Below are 19,932 nucleotides of genomic sequence, written 5' to 3'. Positions count from 1 at the left end.
AAGAACATCTGTCTCATGTGAGTAAATGTAGACTTCTTTCATTAGTTAGATGGAGGACCTCTACCTTAATGCTGTTAGATTAGTACAGATATCTGACAGTGAAGAGTCACAAAGACTTGGTCCGTTGAAAGAAAATTGTTTGTAGGAGATATGATCACGTTCTTATATTCTTGGGTCATAAATAGTGTTGATCGAATACTAAATATTCGGGGTATTTGTACAGAATACCTAGTACTATTCTAGTGAAGGAAAGAGGCTGGCGGCGTCTAGTATCATCATCCAGGAAGGTAATATCGTAAAATCAATATTTTCTTAAAAATCCATTAAACGAGTACAAAAAAACTCCCGTGATGACAGATATTACGCATTTCAGACAGATGTTTTAAACGTGTCATGTCTGTCACCACGGGAGTATGTTGTACTCTTTTAATGGATTTTGAATAAAAAATTGTTTTAATGATTATTACCTTCCTGGATGTTAATACTGGACGCTGCCACCCTTACCTTCACTAGTGATTGCTGCCGACACACATGCCTCCTTACACCATCCAGTGAATGCTATTTCCATCCAGAGACTCGTGAGCTGGATATTTGTGTTTTTCCTAGTACTATTCCAGTATTCATCACGAATAACAAACCTAATGCAAATCCATGGGGAACCCGAGCATTTTTCTGGGAAATCTTCAAGACAAATGCTCGGGTTCCCCATTGACTTGCATTAGGTTCGATATTCGTGACGAATACTTGAATAAAGTACAAAAAATTCTACAGCCAGCTTACCGGTACTCCCCGATGTGTGGAATCCTTTGTAAGATCCTGGAGCAGAGTCTGCAAGGGAAATAGAGCAGGAGCCAGCCACGAAAGTCAATATAGAAATATATATATATATGCAAGGAACTCCAGCGGACAGATTCCAAGACAAAGTTGATTTCTTTGTCGCTCCATTGGGAGACCCAGACAATTGGGTGTATAGCTATGCCTCCGGAGGCCACACAAAGTATTACACTAAAAGTGTAAAGCCCCTCCCCTTCTGCCTATACACCCCCCGTGCCTCACGGGCTCCTCAGTTTTTATGCTTTGTGCGAAGGAGGCTGACATCCACGCATAAGCTCCACAGCTTAGTCAGCAGCAGCTGCTGACTAGGTCGGATGGAAGAAAAGAGGGCCCATAACAGGGCCCCCAGCATGCTCCCTTCTCACCCCACTTTGTCGGCGGTGTTGTTAAGGTTGAGGTACCCATTGCGGGTACACAGGCAGGAGCCACATGCTGTTTTCCTTCCCCATCCCTTAATGGGCTCTGGGTGAAGTGGGATCCGGATCGGTCTCCAGGCACTGGGACCGTGCTCCCTCCGCAGCCCCTGGGAATCTGCTGGATAGGAGCTGGGTATCGTCAGGGACAAGGCCCTGCTACTATGAGGTACTCTGTGTCCCTGTGGGGACCGCGCATGGAGCGCTTGTGCCATACACATTACAGCACTGCTGGGTGTGTTAGTGCGCCGGGGACTACCGCGCATGGAGCGCTTGTGCCATACACATTGCAGCACTGCTGGGTGTGTTAGTGCGCCGGGGACTACCGCGCGGCCGCGCTTATTGCCGGCCGCGCTTATAACTTTAGTCCCCGGCTTCTGCGGCCTAGTGTCGTATATTCCCGCCCACAGGCCTGCCAGTCAGGGGAAGGGCGGGACGCTGCACACATCGTCAGCGCTGAGGGCTGGAGCATACATTAGTATCCTCCTCCCTCCTCACTCAGTACACTGGGGCACTAGATTCCCGCACTTTTCTTGGGCACGCCCACGGTCCCCTCCTCCCCACAGAACGCCGGCAGCCATTCCTGTCAGCGATTCAGACGCTGGAGAGGAGAGACAACACAGGGAGACCCAGGCAGGGAATCTGGTGATCACACAACCGCTCTGAGCGGTCGGTAAGCAGCACCTGTAGTGCTGGCCCCACTGAGTGACGAAGTGTATATATATATATAGGCTTATAGGCTATACATTTGCACTGTACGGTCGCTCTGTTGATTTTTGCCAATATACCCTCCTGGATTGTTCTCAGAGGAGACAACATGTCATCCGCAAAAAGCAAGGGTGCCAAAGCACAGGCTTACTTTGCAACCTGTACCTCATGTACAGCTGTACTACCGGCAGGTTCCACTGACCCTCATTGTGTGCAATGCTCGGCCCCTGTGGCACTTACTCAGCCGGAGCCTCTGCGACTGGTGGCCCAGGTGGAACCACCTGCTACCACTGTCCAGGTGACAGGGACGGAGTTTGCAGCCTTTGCTGACAAACTGTCTGAGAGTATGGATAAATGGTCTGCTAAAATACTAGAAGCATTGCAGTCCAGACCGGTGATTCAGGCCCCGGGCACTGTCCAATCCTTGACCCCTGGTCCCCCTCAATTGGAACAGCAAAGTGCCCCTGGGGTAACCCATAGGTCCCAGGGTGAGGTCTCTGACACGGACCGCAGTCCCAGGCCGCCCAAGCGGGGTCGCTGGGAAATTCCCTCCACTTCATCACACTGTTCAGGGTCCCAGCAGGAGGACTCTCTGGAGGATGAAGCGGAGGTATCGGATCAGGATTCTGATCCTGAAGCCGCTCTCAACCTAGATACACCTGAAGGTGACGCAGTAGTGAATGACCTTATAGCGACCATCAATCAGGTGTTGGATATTTCTCCCCCAGCTCCTCCAATTGAGGAGTCTGCTTCTCAGGAGAAATTCCGTTTCAGGTTTCCCAAGCGTACATTAAATATGTTTCTGGATCACTCTGACTTCAGAGAGGCAATCCAGAAAAACCGAGACTGTCCAGACAAGCGTTTTTCCAAGCGCCTTAAGGACACACGTTATCCCTTCCCCCCCGAGGTTGTCAAGGGCTGGACTCAGTGTCCTAAGGTGGATCCTCCAATCTCCAGACTGGCGGCTAGATCCATAGTTGCAGTGGAAGATGGGGCTTCACTCAAAGATGCCACTGACAGACAGATGGAACTATGGTTGAAATCCATCTATGAAGCTATCGGCGCGTCTTTTGCTCCAGCATTCGCAGCCGTATGGGCACTCCAAGCTATCTCAGCTTGTCAGGCGCAGATTAATGCAGTAACACGTACATCTGCCCCGCAAGTGGTGTCCTTAACCACTCAGGCGTCGGCGTTTGCGTCCTACGCCATTAATGCTATCCTGGACTCGGCGAGCCGTACGGCGGTGGCATCCGCCAATTCGGTGGTACTCCGCAGGGCCATGTGGCTACGTGAATGGAAGGCAGACTCTGCTTCCAAAAAGTTCTTAACCGGTTTGCCATTGTCTGGCGACCGCTTGTTTGGTGAGCGATTGGATGAAATCATTAAACAATCCAAGGGAAAGGATTCATCCTTACCCCAGTCCAAACCAAACAGACCTCAACCACGGAAGGTACAATCGAGGTTTCGGTCCTTTCGGACCGCGGGCAGGTCTCAATTTTCCTCGTCCAAAAGGCCTCAGAAAGATCAGAGGAACTCCGATTCATGGCGGTCTAAGTCACGTCCTAAAAAGACCGCCGGAGGAACCGCTCCCAAAGCGGCCTCCTCATGACTTTCGGCCTCCTCAAACCGCATCCTCGGTCGGTGGCAGGCTCTCCCGCTTTTGCGACGCCTGGCTGCCACAAGTAAAAGACCGATGGGTGAGAGACATTCTATCTCAAGGTTACAGGATAGAGTTCAGCTCTCGTCCTCCGACTCGTTTCTTCAGAACATCCCCGCCCCCCGACAGAGCCGAGGCTCTTCTGCAGGCGGTGTGCACTCTGAAGGCGGAAGGAGTGGTGATCCCTGTTCCTCTTCAGCAACGGGGTCACGGTTTTTACTCCAACTTGTTCGTGGTGCCAAAAAAGGACGGATCCTTCCGTCCCGTTCTGGACCTAAAACTGCTCAACAAGCATGTGAAAACCAGGCGGTTCCGGATGGAATCACTCCGCTCCGTCATCGCCTCAATGTCCCAAGGAGATTTCCTGGCATCAATCGACATCAAAGATGCTTATCTCCACGTACCGATTGCACCAGAGCATCAGCGCTTCCTGCGTTTCGCCATAGGGGACGAACACCTTCAGTTCGTGGCACTACCTTTTGGCCTGGCGACAGCCCCACGGGTCTTCACCAAGGTCATGGCAACAGTGGTGGCAATCCTACACTCTCAGGGACACTCGGTGATCCCTTACTTAGACGATCTACTTGTCAAGGCACCCTCTCAAGGGGCATGCCAACACAGCCTGAACATTGCTCTGGAAACTCTCCAGAGTTTCGGGTGGATCATCAATTTTCCAAAGTCAAATCTGACACCGGCCCAATCACTGACATATCTTGGCATGGAGTTTCATACTCTCTCAGCGATAGTGAAGCTTCCGCTGAACAAACAGCGTTCACTACAGACAGGGGTGCAATCTCTCCTTCAAGGTCATTCACACCCCCTGAGGCGCCTCATGCACTTCCTGGGGAAGATGGTGGCAGCAATGGAGGCAGTTCCTTTTGCGCAGTTTCATCTGCGCCCACTTCAATGGGACATTCTCCGCAAATGGGACAGGAAGTCGACGTCCCTCGACAGGAACGTCTCCCTTTCTCGGGCAGCCAAAGCTTCCCTACAGTGGTGGCTTCTCCCCACTTCTCTGTCGAAGGGGAAATCCTTCCTGCCCCCATCCTGGGCAGTGGTCACGACGGACGCGAGCCTGTCAGGGTGGGGAGCGGTCTTTCTCCACCACAGGGCTCAGGGTACTTGGACCCAGACAGAGTCCTCCCTTCAGATCAATGTTCTGGAGATAAGGGCAGTGCATCTTGCCTTAAAGGCGTTCCAGCCGTGGCTGAAAGACAAACAGATCCGAATTCAGTCGGACAACTCCACAGCGGTGGCATACATCAACCACCAAGGCGGGACACGCAGTCTGCAAGCCTTCCAGGAAGTCCGGCGGATTCTGCTGTGGGTGGAAGCCACAGCCTCCACCATATCCGCAGTTCACATCCCGGGCGTAGAAAACTGGGAAGCAGACTTTCTCAGTCGCCAGGGCATGGACGCAGGGGAATGGTCCCTTCACCCGGACGTGTTTCAGGAGATCTGTTGCCGCTGGGGCATGCCGGACGTCGACCTAATGGCGTCCCGGCACAACAACAAGGTCCCGACATTCATGGCACGGTCTCAAGATCACAGAGCTCTGGCGGCAGACGCCTTAGTTCAGGATTGGTCGCAGTTTCAACTCCCTTATGTGTTTCCTCCTCTGGCACTGTTGCCCAGAGTGTTACGCAAGATCAGGGCCGACTGCCGCCGCGCCATCCTCGTCGCTCCAGACTGGCCGAGGAGGTCGTGGTACCCGGATCTGTGGCATCTCACGGTCGGCCAACCGTGGGCACTACCAGACCGACCAGACTTGCTGTCTCAAGGGCCGTTTTTCCATCTGAATTCTGCGGCCCTCAACCTGACTGTGTGGCCATTGAGTCCTGGATCCTAGCGTCTTCAGGATTATCTCAAGAGGTCATTGCCACTATGAGACAGGCTAGGAAACCAACGTCCGCCAAGATCTACCACAGGACATGGAAAATATTCCTGTCGTGGTGCTCTGCTCAGGGTTTTTCTCCCTGGCCATTTACCTTGCCCACTTTTCTGTCCTTCCTTCAATCCGGATTGGAAAAGGGTTTGTCGCTCGGCTCCCTTAAGGGACAAGTCTCTGCGCTCTCTGTGTTTTTTCAGAAGCGCCTAGCCAGACTTCCACAGGTACGCACGTTCCTGCAGGGGGTTTGTCACATCGTCCCTCCTTACAAGCGTCCGTTAGAACCCTGGGATCTGAACAGGGTGCTGATGGTTCTTCAGAAACCACCGTTCGAGCCAATGAGGGATATTTCTCTCTCACGCCTTTCGCAGAAAGTGGTTTTCCTAGTAGCAGTCACTTCACTTCGGAGAGTGTCTGAGCTAGCAGCGTTGTCGTGCAAAGCCCCTTTCCTGGTGTTTCACCAGGACAAGGTGGTTCTGCGTCCGGTTCCGGAATTTCTCCCTAAGGTGGTATCCCCTTTTCATCTCAATCAGGATATCTCCTTACCATCTTTTTGTCCTCATCCAGTTCACCAATGTGAAAAGGATTTGCACTTGTTAGATCTGGTGAGAGCACTCAGATTCTACATTTCTCGTACGGCGCCCCTGCGCCGCTCGGATGCACTCTTTGTCCTTGTCGCTGGCCAGCGTAAAGGGACACAAGCTTCCAAATCAACCCTGGCTCGGTGGATCAAGGAACCAATTCTCGAAGCTTATCGTTCCTCGGGGCTTCCGGTTCCCTCAGGGCTGAAGGCCCATTCTACCAGGGCCGTGGGAGCGTCCTGGGCCTTTCGGCACCAGGCTACGGCTCAGCAGGTGTGTCAGGCAGCTACCTGGTCGAGCCTGCACACTTTCACAAAACACTATCAGGTGCATACCTATGCTTCGGCAGATGCCAGCCTAGGTAGGCGAGTCCTTCAGGCGGCGGTTGCCCACCTGTAGGACGGAGCCGTTTACGGCTCTATTATGAGGTATTATTTACCCACCCAGGGACTGCTTTTGGACGTCCCAATTGTCTGGGTCTCCCAATGGAGCGACAAAGAAGAAGGGAATTTTGTTTACTTACCGTAAATTCCTTTTCTTCTAGCTCCAATTGGGAGACCCAGCACCCGCCCCTGTTTTTTGTGTACACATGTTGTTCATGTTGAATGGTTTCAGTTCTCCGATATTCCTTCGGATTGAATTTACTTTAAACCAATTTATAATTTTTTCCTCCTTCTTGCTTTTGCACCAAAACTGAGGAGCCCGTGAGGCACGGGGGGTGTATAGGCAGAAGGGGAGGGGCTTTACACTTTTAGTGTAATACTTTGTGTGGCCTCCGGAGGCATAGCTATACACCCAATTGTCTGGGTCTCCCAATTGGAGCTAGAAGAAAAGGAATTTACGGTAAGTAAACAAAATTCCCTTCTTTCTTAAAAAAAAATTTTTGCAAAGCAAATTTTATTAAATAATTCCATTAAAAATAGATCCACATGTGGGGCAAAAAATGGTATGTCGGATTAGGATAGTAGTCTCTGACTACGTGTTTCGGCGTGCGTGCGCCTTCTACATGGTCCCGCTGGAGTTGCTTGGATATATATTTCTATATGAATACTTGAATAGTATTGGGTATTCGTTACATATAACTTGAATCCAAATATTTAGTATTCACTCATCACTAATTAATTCCGTTAAGCAACAGCCGGCATCTCCTCAATGATGTCATAAACATGATCAAGTGGTCCAGCCAAGCAGCCATATAACTTGTATCCAGGGGAAATTATGGGATCTGACACTGCTGGTCTCAGGGCGGTCATTATTGAATAGGTTGAAGTCCTACCTGCCTGATTTCATTATTTCCCAATGACGGGCACTGGGAGCTGCCCTCAAAGACAAGGGATTTTCAATGGATCCATTAATAAAAATCTTGACTTATGGTCAGCATTAGCCCCTCGGAGTAAAGAGAGTCAAAACGCTGCAGAATTTAGTAGCAATGTGAACCCATTTTGCATTTGATTGCTGATTATATCATGGGGTGTCATGACTGAGACATAAAGATTATTTTGGTTGGGGTTTATTTGCTCTGAAACCAATTCTTATGAAGGTTGAACTTGATGGACCTAGGTCTTTTTCCAACCTATGTAACTATGAAGATAAAGCTGTAATCATGTGATGAGATTTCCTAAAATAGGAGTGTTTCCAATGAGTGTTCCTCAGGGGGATCACATAGCAGTTGTGGATTGCAGCACTGCACATGTGAAAGTGAAAGACTCGTGTCACCTCGTCCTTCCCCTTTGGAATGTTTGGTAATTTTTAAGGGTTTTTCCTCAGTGTCTTATCTAAAGTTTACACACAAAAAAAAAGCAAGAAATCCTTTTGGTTTCCAGTCATGATACAGGAGATCAGAGTTGTGGGAAAACATTTAGTAGACGTTGTAGACACTGAACATCTAATTATTGAAGCCATGATTTTGTACCAGATGACGGAGAAGCTGCTGGATTTGGAGAATGAGAACATGATGCGGGTGGCAGAACTGGAGAAAACTCTGTTACAGCGGGAGAAGGACCTGGAGCTCATGAGGGTAAGACCCCAAGGATGATTCCTGCATGTGGGATCTATACCCCTGGATGTGATTTATATAATGGAGTAAATTATGTGTCATTACTGTCTACTACGGGCTCGTATTTTCTTCAGATCTTTCATGTTTCTGTAGACTTTTCTTGATTGCACCATTCTGATACTAGGAATTTTCTCACAAAGTTTAGAAATTTGTATTAAAACTTACATAAAAGTGTAGTTCCCATATGTATGTGTGGCAGGTATGTATAAGCATGTGATATGTGTTTACATTTGCCAATATACTGTATATGTTGTTCAGTTATCCTTTATACCAATATTAAAGTAAGGCTATGTGCCCACATTGATTTTTTTATGTGCTTCTTTTCCGCATATAAAAAAAAGCATGTTTTGGCAGGAAAAACGCAACATAAAAAATGCAAATTTTTTATTGCGTTTGCGCGTTGTTTTTTTAATGTGCATTTTTTTTTCCTGCTTTTTGTGCTTTTTTTGTCATGGCGATTGTGGGAGTTCAGGCGCACCCCGCGATCGCCGCTGGGTCCCCGGCTGATGTTGCAGCATGGACCTGGCTCACGCTGCCCGGAGTGGTGCCCGCTCCGCTCCTGGCAGTTTAATCCCGTGAATGATGTGTTTGCAGCATTCAGGCGGCAGGGAGAGGAATCGCTTTACCTATCCCTGGCGATTGGGTGCCTGTAATGCGATCTCGGGGACCCGATCGCTGTCATGGTTACCCTGATTCATCACCATGACAACCCCGGGTTACTGAGCTACGGAGAGCCACACACACCATGCTGTATGCGACAAAGTGCTGCAATATATTCCACTGTAGTGAAAAAGCATCGCAGGGGATTATAGAAACTCAGAAAAAACGTAGTTGCTTCTTTTTTCAGCAAAAATCTGCAAACAAAAAAGCAGCAGCGTGTGTACATCAAGTCAGGATTCTCAGACTTTGCGGGGATGCTTTTTTCTTGCTTTGATTGATTAAAATCTGCAAGGAAAAAAGCAACGTGTGCGCATAACCTTGGGATAAATACTGCACATTAGACATTTCATTACTAGTTGTGAATTACTGTGAATGAGTACTGAATGAATATTTGCCTGGTAACTCCATTGTGTCTGTGTTTTTAAGGAAACATATGAGAAGACTAGCCACCAAGTGAACACGCTAAGGAAAATCATCAAAGAAAAGGAGGAAGCCGTTCAACATCTTCGCCAGCTGGAACAGGCCAATGCTTTGCACCAGCAGAAACATGGGTCTGCCGCCAGTGTATTGGCACCTATGGGGGGTTCTGGTGGAGATATGTATGTGATAGCAGACTTTCCACCACCCCCACCACCACCGCCTGCTCCTGCACCGGCTCCCGCAGCTCCTCCACCACCTCCACCTCCACCACCTCCTCCTCCTCCACCACCTCCACTCATGCAAAGTAAGGCTGCAAGATTGTTTCCTTACATTTCTATGTTATGCTTATATAAGATATTAGCAGCTACTATATATTAGAATATTAGATCATCGTAAAATCACAGCGTCCTGAGGGAAATGGAGGGGTTTTCTATATTAACAAGAAGGGGTTTACCAGCAAACATTACATACGCTTCACACCCATTCATCGAAAACCATGGAGCCTGCACATATCTTTATTTACACGTGTGCCAACTCATCTATCAAGAAGTATAGTTATTATATTATTTCTTATACTAGGAAACATTCTGTGTCTATTTGTTTTGTCTGAAAAGGAAATATGTAAAGACAGTAAAAACGTACTTTAATCCCCAAGTAAAAACTCAGTGTCCACCATTAAAATTTTACTGATCACAAGGACCTAAGCTAGTGAATATTAGGATTATCCTGCAAAATTTACCAGTCTTAAGAGGAGTAACCCATCAAATACAGATCATACACTCCCGCCCTTGATCCTACACCTGTTTTTTGACACTACTTTGTTCTCTGTGTTTTATGTGAAAATAAATAAAGCGGGCATCACCGCTGCAGACAATCACTGAGCTGAGCGTCTCTGTTGACGTTCACGTCACAAGCCACTGAGTTCAGTGATCTACACTGTAGTTATGATGTTACTGCTGTAGCCAAAACTCAATCTGGAGAAGCATCGGAGAGCTGTTCAATACAAGGAAAGGGTGAATATTATTTTGGGGTTTTACAAGTTTGCAATCGTTTGTGCACACCTATTTTTGAAAGTAGAAAACCGCTTTAAATATGTTCCGGCCCCCCTCCTCCTAATTATAGCCATGTGTAATTTCGGCCAGTGTTCTAGGTGAATCCATAGTTCTTTACATACACATGTATATCTGAAATATATATTTCATTTACTCCACTAGATAAATGTCCTCCCCCACCGCCACTTCCATCTTCTTGTCCTGTCATCATCACAACTGGATTATCTGGTAAGTGCTGTCATTGGGCAGTAGCCCTTATCGTGTATCCAGTAGCCCTTGTCGTGTATCCAGTAGCCCTTGTCGTGTATCCAGTAGCCCTTGTCGTGTATCCAGTAGCCCTTGTCGTGTATCCAGTAGCCCTTGTCGTGTATCCAGTAGCCCTTGTCGTGTATCCAGTAGCCCTTGTCGTGTATCCAGTAGCCCTTGTCGTGTATCCAGTAGCCCTTGTCGTGTATCCAGTAGCCCTTGTCGTGTATCCAGTAGCCCTTGTCGTCTATCCAGTAGCCCTTGTCGTGTATCCAGTAGCCCTTGTCGTGTATCCAGTAGCCCTTGTCGTGTATCCAGTAGCCCTTGTCGTGTATTCAGTAGTCCTTGCCATGCTGATTGGATTCCACAACTTACCATAACATTTCTATTTCAGCGATCCGAATCAAGAAACCAATAAAAACGAAATTCCGCTTACCTGTGTTTAATTGGACGGCACTAAAGCCCAACCAGATTAGCGGGACAGTGTTCAGCGATCTTGACGATGAGCGCATTTTACAGGTGACATATCTTGCATTGTTTTGTTATTACAGCTTGTAGATGCATTTTTAGGCTATTCTGCATTTAAAGGGTTGTGGCCCCATAGTTAAAAGTAAAATCATTAACTGGAGAGTTACTTTCTACCTGGGTCACATAAAGAGCCTTCATGCCAATAATATTAGCAGCCATTAAGGGGAGTAACTTCCAGATCACCAGATCATTGCAATAATAATTCATTTTTTTTAAAGCTATCACAGATCAACATAAAATGAATATCTCCTGTTACTATGATATTACTACCCAATGACCACTTTACCCCTTCATCTGTTACTTGCCCTTTTTCCATCCATCACTGTACCCCTCACCCTCCTCACCTCCAACTTGTTCCCCCTTTATTATCATCTATATTCTCACTTCTGGTTTTATATTCCAAAATAATATGATCATTTGTAGAGGAATGAAATAACAGTGTTACCATATTGTCCTGGTCTCCGGCAATGTTGTCAACTATTTGCTCACTGTTGTAGGATCTGGATATGGATAAATTTGAAGAGCTCTTCAAAACCAAAGCACAGGGGGCTCCCATAGACCTGACGTGCTCCAAGAATAAATCTTCTCAGAAGTCCATCAGCAAAGTAACCCTTCTAGAAGCAAATAGAGCCAAGAACTTAGCCATCACGCTGCGAAAAGCTGGAAGGCCAACGGAGGAGATCTGTAAAGCCATCCAAACGTAAGCTTCTGCTTTATCTATTTGCCTGCATTTAGGTTCTGTTCACATTTATATCATGTCTGTCATTTTACTTACAAGAAACAGCGTGGCATGCTGTACTGTTCTTGCTGTTAAATGTGACAGAGGAGCTGATCCATGCGCAAAACAAAGCCCCTTTAAGGAGTTGTCTGAGTATATAATATGGATGACTTCTTTTTATGGTAGGTCTTCAATATTAGATTGGTGGGAGTACGACACCTGCCACCCCCACCGACCAGCTATAATTAGTTCTGGCGTTGGTTGAGTATATAAACATTGAATATAGCTAAACAGCACAGCTCCATTCAGTGTGTGTCAGCTGCTGCAAGGTACTTTTGATCCCTTTATATTTAAGACAATAGGATCTGATGTACAGCTAGAAGTGCCAATCTAGAGCATAGACATATAAATCTAGTACATATAATGTACATTCAAATCTAGAACATAATCCTATAAAATCTACCATGCTCCTACAAATCTAGACCATATACTGTCCATGCAAATCTAAAAAGTACTTGTACAAAATTAGACCACGTGTGTACAAATCTAGGATATACTCATAGAAATCTAGACCATATACTGTACATACATATCTAGTACATACTCAGAAATCTAAACTATATACTATACATACAAATCTAGAATGTACCTGTACAAAACTAGACCATGCGTGTTCAAATCTAGATCACAACTATACAAATCTAGAACATACTCCTACAAATCTTGAACATCATCCTATAAAATTCGACCATGGTCGTACAAATCTAGACTATGTATTTTACATACAAATCTCGAACGTACCTGTACAAAATTAGACCTTATTCGTACAAATCTAGAACATATTGTATATATGAATCTAGCACAAAATTATACCAGGCTCACATAAATTTAGAACATGCTCCTACAAAAGTGGCCAATATTTGTAAAATTCTAAAACCCACTTCTACCATTGGATCACTGGTGGGTTTCACCTTATTAAATATAAATGTAAAACCTTTTTGTTTTTCACAGGTTTGACTTGCGGACAATACCTGTGGACTTCGTGGAGTGTCTGGTGCGATTTCTTCCCACAGAAGCAGAAGTTAAGTTACTGAGACAGTATGAGAGGGAGCGGAAGCCTCTTGAGGACCTCTCTGATGAAGACCGGTTTATGATGCTCTTCAGTAAAGTGGAACGTCTCTCTCAGAGAATGTCCATCATGACGTTCATGGGCAACTTCAATGAAAACCTTCAGCTGCTCACACCGGTATGAAGACATTAACATCACATGATATTATGTTTCTGTTGTTGTTGGCTGCTGGTGGTTCTGCTCATGGCTGTAGGGGATGTACACGGCCATCTGCTTTATCTTCTAACAGCAGCCGTCCACCATTGAGTGTACTTCATCTGGCGTCTACTTCTAATTTGTAATATTTTTCCCCTTTCTATATTTTCTCTCGGTTCCCATCTGAATCAAAACCTCTTTGACATTCTGTCATCACAAATTTTAGTATTAAAACATGAGCGACAGTGGGGTCCAAATTGGGTCCACCATGTGACAAACTAAATACTTTATCATAAATGGTGACTACAAGGCGAATGTGAACAGAGCTCAAATCTGAGATTACAGATGTATAGTAACTATGGATGGCACATCAATGCAGGGCTGTGGAGTCTGAGTCGGAGCTCATTTTGGTGGAGTCGGAGTCGGTATAAAATGCTCCGACTCCTAAAATATATAATAAATTAAGGACAGTAGTGCAATGCAGAATGTGCTGAATATTTTACTAAATAATTAGTATATTGCTTATATTTAAGTGAAAAATTTATTGTAGTACAATGTGAACATCAGACATTTAATCATTTTTATGATACAATAATCAAGATATTTGGATAGAACATAAAATATTTATTGGATACAACTTTAGAACACAAAAAACTAATAAATTGTAAATATGTAATACAATATTTCTTCATCGTTCCTTCCATGGGAGACCCAGACCATGGGTGTATAGCTACTGCCTCCGGAGGACACACAAAGTACTACACTCAAAACGTGTAGCTCCTCCCTCCGGGCTATATACACCCCCTGGATGACAATCTAACCAGTTCAATGCTTTGTGTTTCAGGAGGTCACACACACACATGCATTCTCTGATTTTTATTTTTTTTTTCATTTTTAAGATTTTTAAAGATATGGAAGAAAAGCGGGTCCAATCTGGACTCCCGGCATGTCCCTTCACACCCCACTGTGTCGGCGGTGCTGTTAAGGTTGACTTTGCAAGGCTGGAGCCTTCACATGCCGCGCTCCTTCAACATCCTTTTCAGGCTCTGGTTTGAAGTGGGAGCCATCACGGTCCTCTCTGCTGTGCAGGAGACCGGTCTCCATCCGCAGCCCTGTCAGGTTCCTGCTGGACGGAGCATTTGACCTTCCCTCAGGGACATGGCCCTGCGTCTCAAAAGCTAAGTATTGAGACGTTTTTCAGGGGTCCCGGGTACTTTTATTGAGGGGAGAGTATGTTATTTGTCTTTTACTGTAATTCCGGCCGGTTCTCGGTGTTTTTCCGGAGAACCGCGCCGGGGGTGCCTGCTCGTCGGCCGCACGCTACAAATCTAGGCCCCGGCTTCAGTTTGGGCCTAGTTTCGGCTTCCCTGCATGTCATTCATGCAGATGCATAGCGTGGCGCCGCCCACCGGCCGGCCAGCAGAGGGGAGGACACTCCTTTCTGTGGAGATGTTCCCTCCCCTGTATCTCTCTTTGGGCCTCCGGTTTCCCGCTCTTGGGCTTCTCCCCGCCCCCCTCCTCCTTCCAGCGCCATTTTCTCAGCGTTCTTACACTGATCGGCGCTGGATGCTGCAGCTGCTGCTTTTTAGGAAGGCTGACGCTTCACTGGGGGTCCGAGCTGTGGAATCCGGAGGGCACACAGAGAGCGGTCTGGTAAGCCACAACCTCTGGTTGTGGGCTTTTTATTATACACTCTCAGGGCATTCTACAGGAGTGTATTCTAGCTGCAGAGCCTCCACCTCAGCAGCATGTCTGTCACTAGGAGCAAGGCTGCAAAGCTGTACGCTATATGCACGGCTTGTAAGCTCATTCTGCCAGAGCCAAGTACATACCCACGTTGTGATGCCTGCTCTAACATGGTGGTCCCTCAGCCTGGAGCCTCCTCAGGGGTTCCTCCGGCCGCTCTAGCCCCGGTGACTGATCCCCCGGCCTGGGTAGCATCTTTTTCCAGAGCTATTTCCCAGTCTTTTGCCGACTCTATGGGACAACTGTCCCGGACACTGCAGACCATGCATCAGCCTCCTTCTCAGGCTGCCTCTGTTGCTCCGAGCTCTGCAGAGCCCTCAGAGTATGTTTTAGGACCCCGTCCTCCTAAACGGAGACGCAGGGACCCTTCTCCTTCCTCGTCCCACGGCTCTGATTCACGGGCCGAGGTGCAGGGCGAGGAGGATACTTTTACTGTGGGTTTAGACGCTAGCTCTAGGTACCCCATTGCCTTGTCTGAGGATGATGCGGATGTTAGTAACTTGATTGCGTCCATTAACTCCGTTCTTAACCTCACGCCACCAGTGTCAGAGGAACCAGCCTCTCTGGTGGAGATACATCAGTTTGCCTCACCTAAGAAGGCTCGGAGTACGTTTTTTAACCACTCCAGTTTTCAGGCCACTGTCACCAAACCCAGGGCCTGTCCTGACAAACGCTTTCCAAAGCGTAGTTCTGATGACCGTTTTCCATTTCCACCAGATGTGGTGAAGGAGTGGGCTCCGTCCCCAAAGGTAGACCCTCCGGTGTCTAGAATCTCAGCCCGCACAGTCGTAGCGGTGGCTGATGGCACCTCTCTTAAGGATCCCACTGACCGCCATGTGCTGGAGATCAGAGCTGTGTTTCTAGCTCTCCTAGCCTTGCACCACCTGTTGGCGGGCAGGCACATTCGAGTCCAGTCGGACAACGCGACAACGGTTGCCTACATCAATCACCAGGGCGGAACCCGCAGCCGCCTGGCGATGTTGGAGGTTCAACGAATCCTCCAGTGGACGGAGGACTCAAAGTCCACCATATCAGCAGTCCACATCCCAGGCGTAGAAAACTGGGAGGCCGATTATCTCAGCCGTCAAACCGTGGACAGCGGCGAGTGGGCCCTACACCCGGCAGTCTTCAGGTCAATCTGCCGCAAGTGGGGTACTCCGGAAGTGGATCTAATGGCATCCCGGCACAACAACAAGGTTCCGGTTTACGTGGCTCGCTCCCACGATCCTCAGGCCTTCGCAGCGGATGCGCTGGTTCAGGATTGGTCCCAGTTCCGTCTGGCTTACGTGTTTCCCCCGCTAGCTCTCTTGCCCAGGGTTCTGCGCAAGATCAGAATAGAGGGCCGTCGGGTCATACTCATTGCCCCGGACTGGCCCAGGCGAGCTTGGTACCCAGACCTGCTCCGCCTGTCTGTAGAGGTGCCGTGGCATCTCCCAGACCGCCCAGACCTTCTCTCTCAAGGTCCGTTTTTCCGCCAGAATTCTGCGGCTCTCAGATTGACGGCGTGGCTCTTGAGTCCTGGATCCTGACGGCTTCAGGTATTCCCTCTGAGGTCATCTCCACTATGACTCAGGCTCGGAAGTCTTCTTTGGCCAAGATTTATCACAGGACTTGGAGGATCTTCCTGTCCTGGTGTCGCTCTTCCGACCATGCTCCTTGGCCGTTCTCCTTGCCGACCATCCTGTCTTTTCTACAGTCTGGTCTACAGCTAGGACTGTCCCTCAATTCCCTCAAAGGACAGGTGTCTGCTCTGTCGGTATTATTCCAGCGGCGTATCGCCCGACTGGCTCAGGTGCGCACCTTCATGCAGGGCGCAGCTCACATCATTCCTCCTTACCGGCGGCCTTTGGATCCCTGGGACCTTAATCTGGTCCTCACGGCCTTACAGAAACCCCCCTTTGAGCCTCTTAGGGAGGTTCCCTTGTTTAGACTTTCACAGAAAGTTGTTTTTCTAGTAGCCATAACTTCTCTCAGGAGAGTTTCTGATTTGGCTGCGCTCTCTTCGGAATCTCCCTTTTTGGTGTTTCACCAAGACAAGGTGGTTCTTCGTCCGACTCCGGACTTTCTCCCTAAGGTGGGGTCTTCTTTCCACCTTAACCAGGACATTTCATTGCCCTCTCTTTGTCCGGCCCCTGTGCATCGCTTTGAGAAGGCGTTGCACACCTTGGATTTGGTGCGGGCGCTCCGAATCTATGTGTCACGCACCGCCGTTTTTAGGCGGTGCACCTCACTTTTTGTGCTAACCACGGGTCAGCGCAAGGGTCTCTCTGCTTCTAAACCGACCCTAGCTCGTTGGATTAGGTCGGCTATCGCCGATGCCTACCAGTGTTCTCGGGTGCCTCCCCCGCCGGGGATTAAGGCGCACTCGACCAGAGCTATCGGTGCCTCCTGGGCTTTCAGGCACCAGGCTACGGCTCAGCAGGTTTGTCAGGCTGCCACTTGGTCCAGTCTGCACACTTTTTCGAAGCACTACCAAGTGCATGCTCATGCTTCGGCAGATGCGAGCTTGGGCAGACGCATCCTTCAGGCGGCTGTCGCCCATTTGTGAAGTTAGGTTTTGCCTACTTCTCAGTTTGGTTTATTTCCCACCCATGGACTGCTTTGGAACGTCCCATGGTCTGGGTCTCCCATGGAAGGAACGATGAAGAAAAAGAGAATTTTGTTTACTTACCGTAAATTCTTTTTCTTATAGTTCCGACATGGGAGACCCAGCACCCTCCCTGTTGCCTGTTGGCAGTTTTTGTTCCGTGTGTTTTCACGGGCTGTTGTTGTAGACAGAGTTCCGGTTTTTCCGAGTTTTACTCTACCTCTACTTATGGGTGGATGTCCTCCTTCAGCTTTTGCACTGAACTGGTTAGATTGTCATCCAGGGGGTGTATATAGCCCGGAGGGAGGAGCTACACGTTTTGAGTGTAGTACTTTGTGTGTCCTCCGGAGGCAGTAGCTATACACCCATGGTCTGGGTCTCCAATGTCGGAACTATAAGAAAAGGAATTTACGGTAAGTAAACAAAATTCTCTTTGTTATATATATATATAATATATATATATATATATAATACACACACAAGATATATATGTAATCTACTGTATATTACATAGTGTATTACATATTTACAATTTATTAGTTTTTTGTGTTCTAAAGTTGTATCCAATAAATATTTTATGTTCTATCCAAATATCTTGATTATTGTATCATAAAAATTATTAAATGTCTGATGTTCACATACACATGTTAATGTACTACAATACATTTTTCACCTAACTATAAGCAATATATGTAGGAGCCGGAGTCGGTGCAAGAGAAATTGAGGAGTCGGAGTCGAAGGTTTGGCTTACCGACTCCACAGCCCTGCATCAATGTGTAATATCTTAGTTTTATATGACCTCTTTCACGCCTTTATTATTGACTCTGGGAATATATATTACTCCAAGACAAGATGTGTATTTTGATTGTTGTCATCTTATATATTTTCCAACATTGCAGCAACTTAATGCAGTGATTGCAGCGTCTGCATCTGTCAAATCCTCTCCGAAACTGAAACTAATGCTGGAGGTGGGTGAGAGCCTGCGAGTCGGGTATATACTGCTTTTTGATGTGACAAATGTTGACCTGACTCCTCAGTGTTTTTTCTTTGTTCAGATTATCCTCGCTTTAGGCAATTACATGAACAGCAGCAAGAGAGGATCCGTTTACGGGTTCAAACTACAGAGCTTGGACTTGGTAAGATCGTCATTATCACTAATAGCCCTGAAAGGAGTTTACTATTGTACGATATTGCGATAGCTAATCATTTCATGTCCGCTCTAGCTCCAAGACACAAAGTCAACGGACAGAAAAATGACACTATTAAACTACATTGCATTGATTTGCAAAGAGAAGTATCCTGAAGTGGCCACTTTCTACAATGAGCTTCACTTTGTGGAGAAGGCAGCAGCAGGTAAGAAGTCAGTCTGATAGCAACTGTTTAGAGGGGCATCACCCCCAAGATAAGAATAAAACATTTATAGCTTATCTTAAGGCCCCCTTACACATTAAAGGGACTCTGTTAGCAGGTTTTTGCTATATAAGCTGAAGCCAGCATGCTGTAAGGGTTAAAATAAAAAGCTTAGTTATGCTTCTGTTGTCAATGTCAATCTTTTGTTTATTTGGTATGTTTGTTTTAGCAGCAGGACCCTTATTGTTGTGACTGTTCCCCTCATGCCATGTTGAAGGACACGCCCCTGCTGTGATTGACACCTCAAAATCAATGTACAATCTCTATAGTGAGCCTGGTGTGAGGGGACCATTCTCCCAGCTCACTAAACTCCATTCTTAGGGTACCTTCACACTTAGCGATGCAGCAGCGATCCGACCAGCGATCTGACCGGGTCAGGATCGCTGCTGCATCGCTACATGGTCGCTGGTGAGCTGTCAAACAGGCAGATCTCACCAGCGACCAGTGAACAGCCTCCAGCCAGCAGCGACGTGCAAGCGACGCTGCGCTTGCACGGAGCCGCCGTCTGGAAGCTGCGGAGACTGGTAACTAAGGTAAACATCGGGTATGGTTACCCGATGTTTACATTAGTTACCAGCGCTGTGTGCAGAGAGCAGGGAGCCGCGCACACTGAGCGCTGGCTCCTTGCTCTCCTAGCTGCTGTACACATCGGGTTAATTAACCCGATGTGTAATGCAGCTACATGTGCAGAGAGCAGGGAGCCGCGCACACTGCTTAGCGCTGGCTCCTTGCTCTCCTAGCTGCTGGACACATCGGGTTAATTAACCTGATGTGTACAGCAGCTACATGTACAGAGAGCCGGAGCCGGCAGCACAGGCAGCGTGAGAGCTGCAGAGGCTCGTAACTAAGGTAAATATCGGGTAACCACCTTGGTTACCCGATGTTTATCTTGGATACAGCTTACCTCAGCTGTCAGACGCCGGCTCCTGCTCCCTGCTCGCTTCATTTGTCGCTCTCTCGCTGTCACACACAGCGATCTGTGTGTCACAGCAGGAGAGCGGCTTTGAAGAAAACGAACCAGGGCTGTGTGTAACGAGCAGCGATCTCGCAGCAGGGGCCAGATCGCTGCTCATTGTCACACACAGCGAGATCGCTAATGAGGTCACTGCTGCGTCACAAAAAGCGTGACTCAGCAGCGATCTCGGCAGCGAGCTCGCTGTGTGT

The 19,932-nt window shown here is 47.7% G+C and overlaps 1 protein-coding gene across 5 annotated transcripts in view; it reads left to right on the top strand.

Annotated features, from left to right (window-relative positions):
• Positions 1 to 19,932, top strand: part of LOC142291940 (formin-like protein 3) — a 168,861-nt gene that overhangs the window by 137,797 nt on the left and 11,132 nt on the right. For all 5 annotated transcript variants that reach the window (XR_012750555.1, XR_012750556.1, XM_075336912.1 and 2 more), the window contains 10 exons: positions 1 to 17; positions 7,997 to 8,098; positions 9,224 to 9,521; positions 10,432 to 10,497; positions 10,910 to 11,034; positions 11,541 to 11,743; positions 12,773 to 13,007; positions 18,258 to 18,326; positions 18,414 to 18,494; positions 18,582 to 18,711. The exon at positions 1 to 17 is cut by the window's left edge and continues 133 nt beyond it. Coding sequence is in view for 3 of the 5 variants with exons in the window: in XM_075336912.1 (XP_075193027.1) it covers positions 1 to 17; positions 7,997 to 8,098; positions 9,224 to 9,521; positions 10,432 to 10,497; positions 10,910 to 11,034; positions 11,541 to 11,743; positions 12,773 to 13,007; positions 18,258 to 18,326; positions 18,414 to 18,494; positions 18,582 to 18,711 (1,326 nt within the window). In the remaining 2 variants the exon portion in view is untranslated. The remainder of the gene's footprint in view (positions 18 to 7,996; positions 8,099 to 9,223; positions 9,522 to 10,431; positions 10,498 to 10,909; positions 11,035 to 11,540; positions 11,744 to 12,772; positions 13,008 to 18,257; positions 18,327 to 18,413; positions 18,495 to 18,581; positions 18,712 to 19,932) is intronic.

This window comes from Anomaloglossus baeobatrachus, chromosome 2 (genome assembly GCF_048569485.1).
Source record: "Anomaloglossus baeobatrachus isolate aAnoBae1 chromosome 2, aAnoBae1.hap1, whole genome shotgun sequence".
NCBI lineage: Eukaryota > Metazoa > Chordata > Amphibia > Anura > Aromobatidae > Anomaloglossus > Anomaloglossus baeobatrachus.
This window is presented reverse-complemented; position numbering and strand designations above follow the sequence as displayed.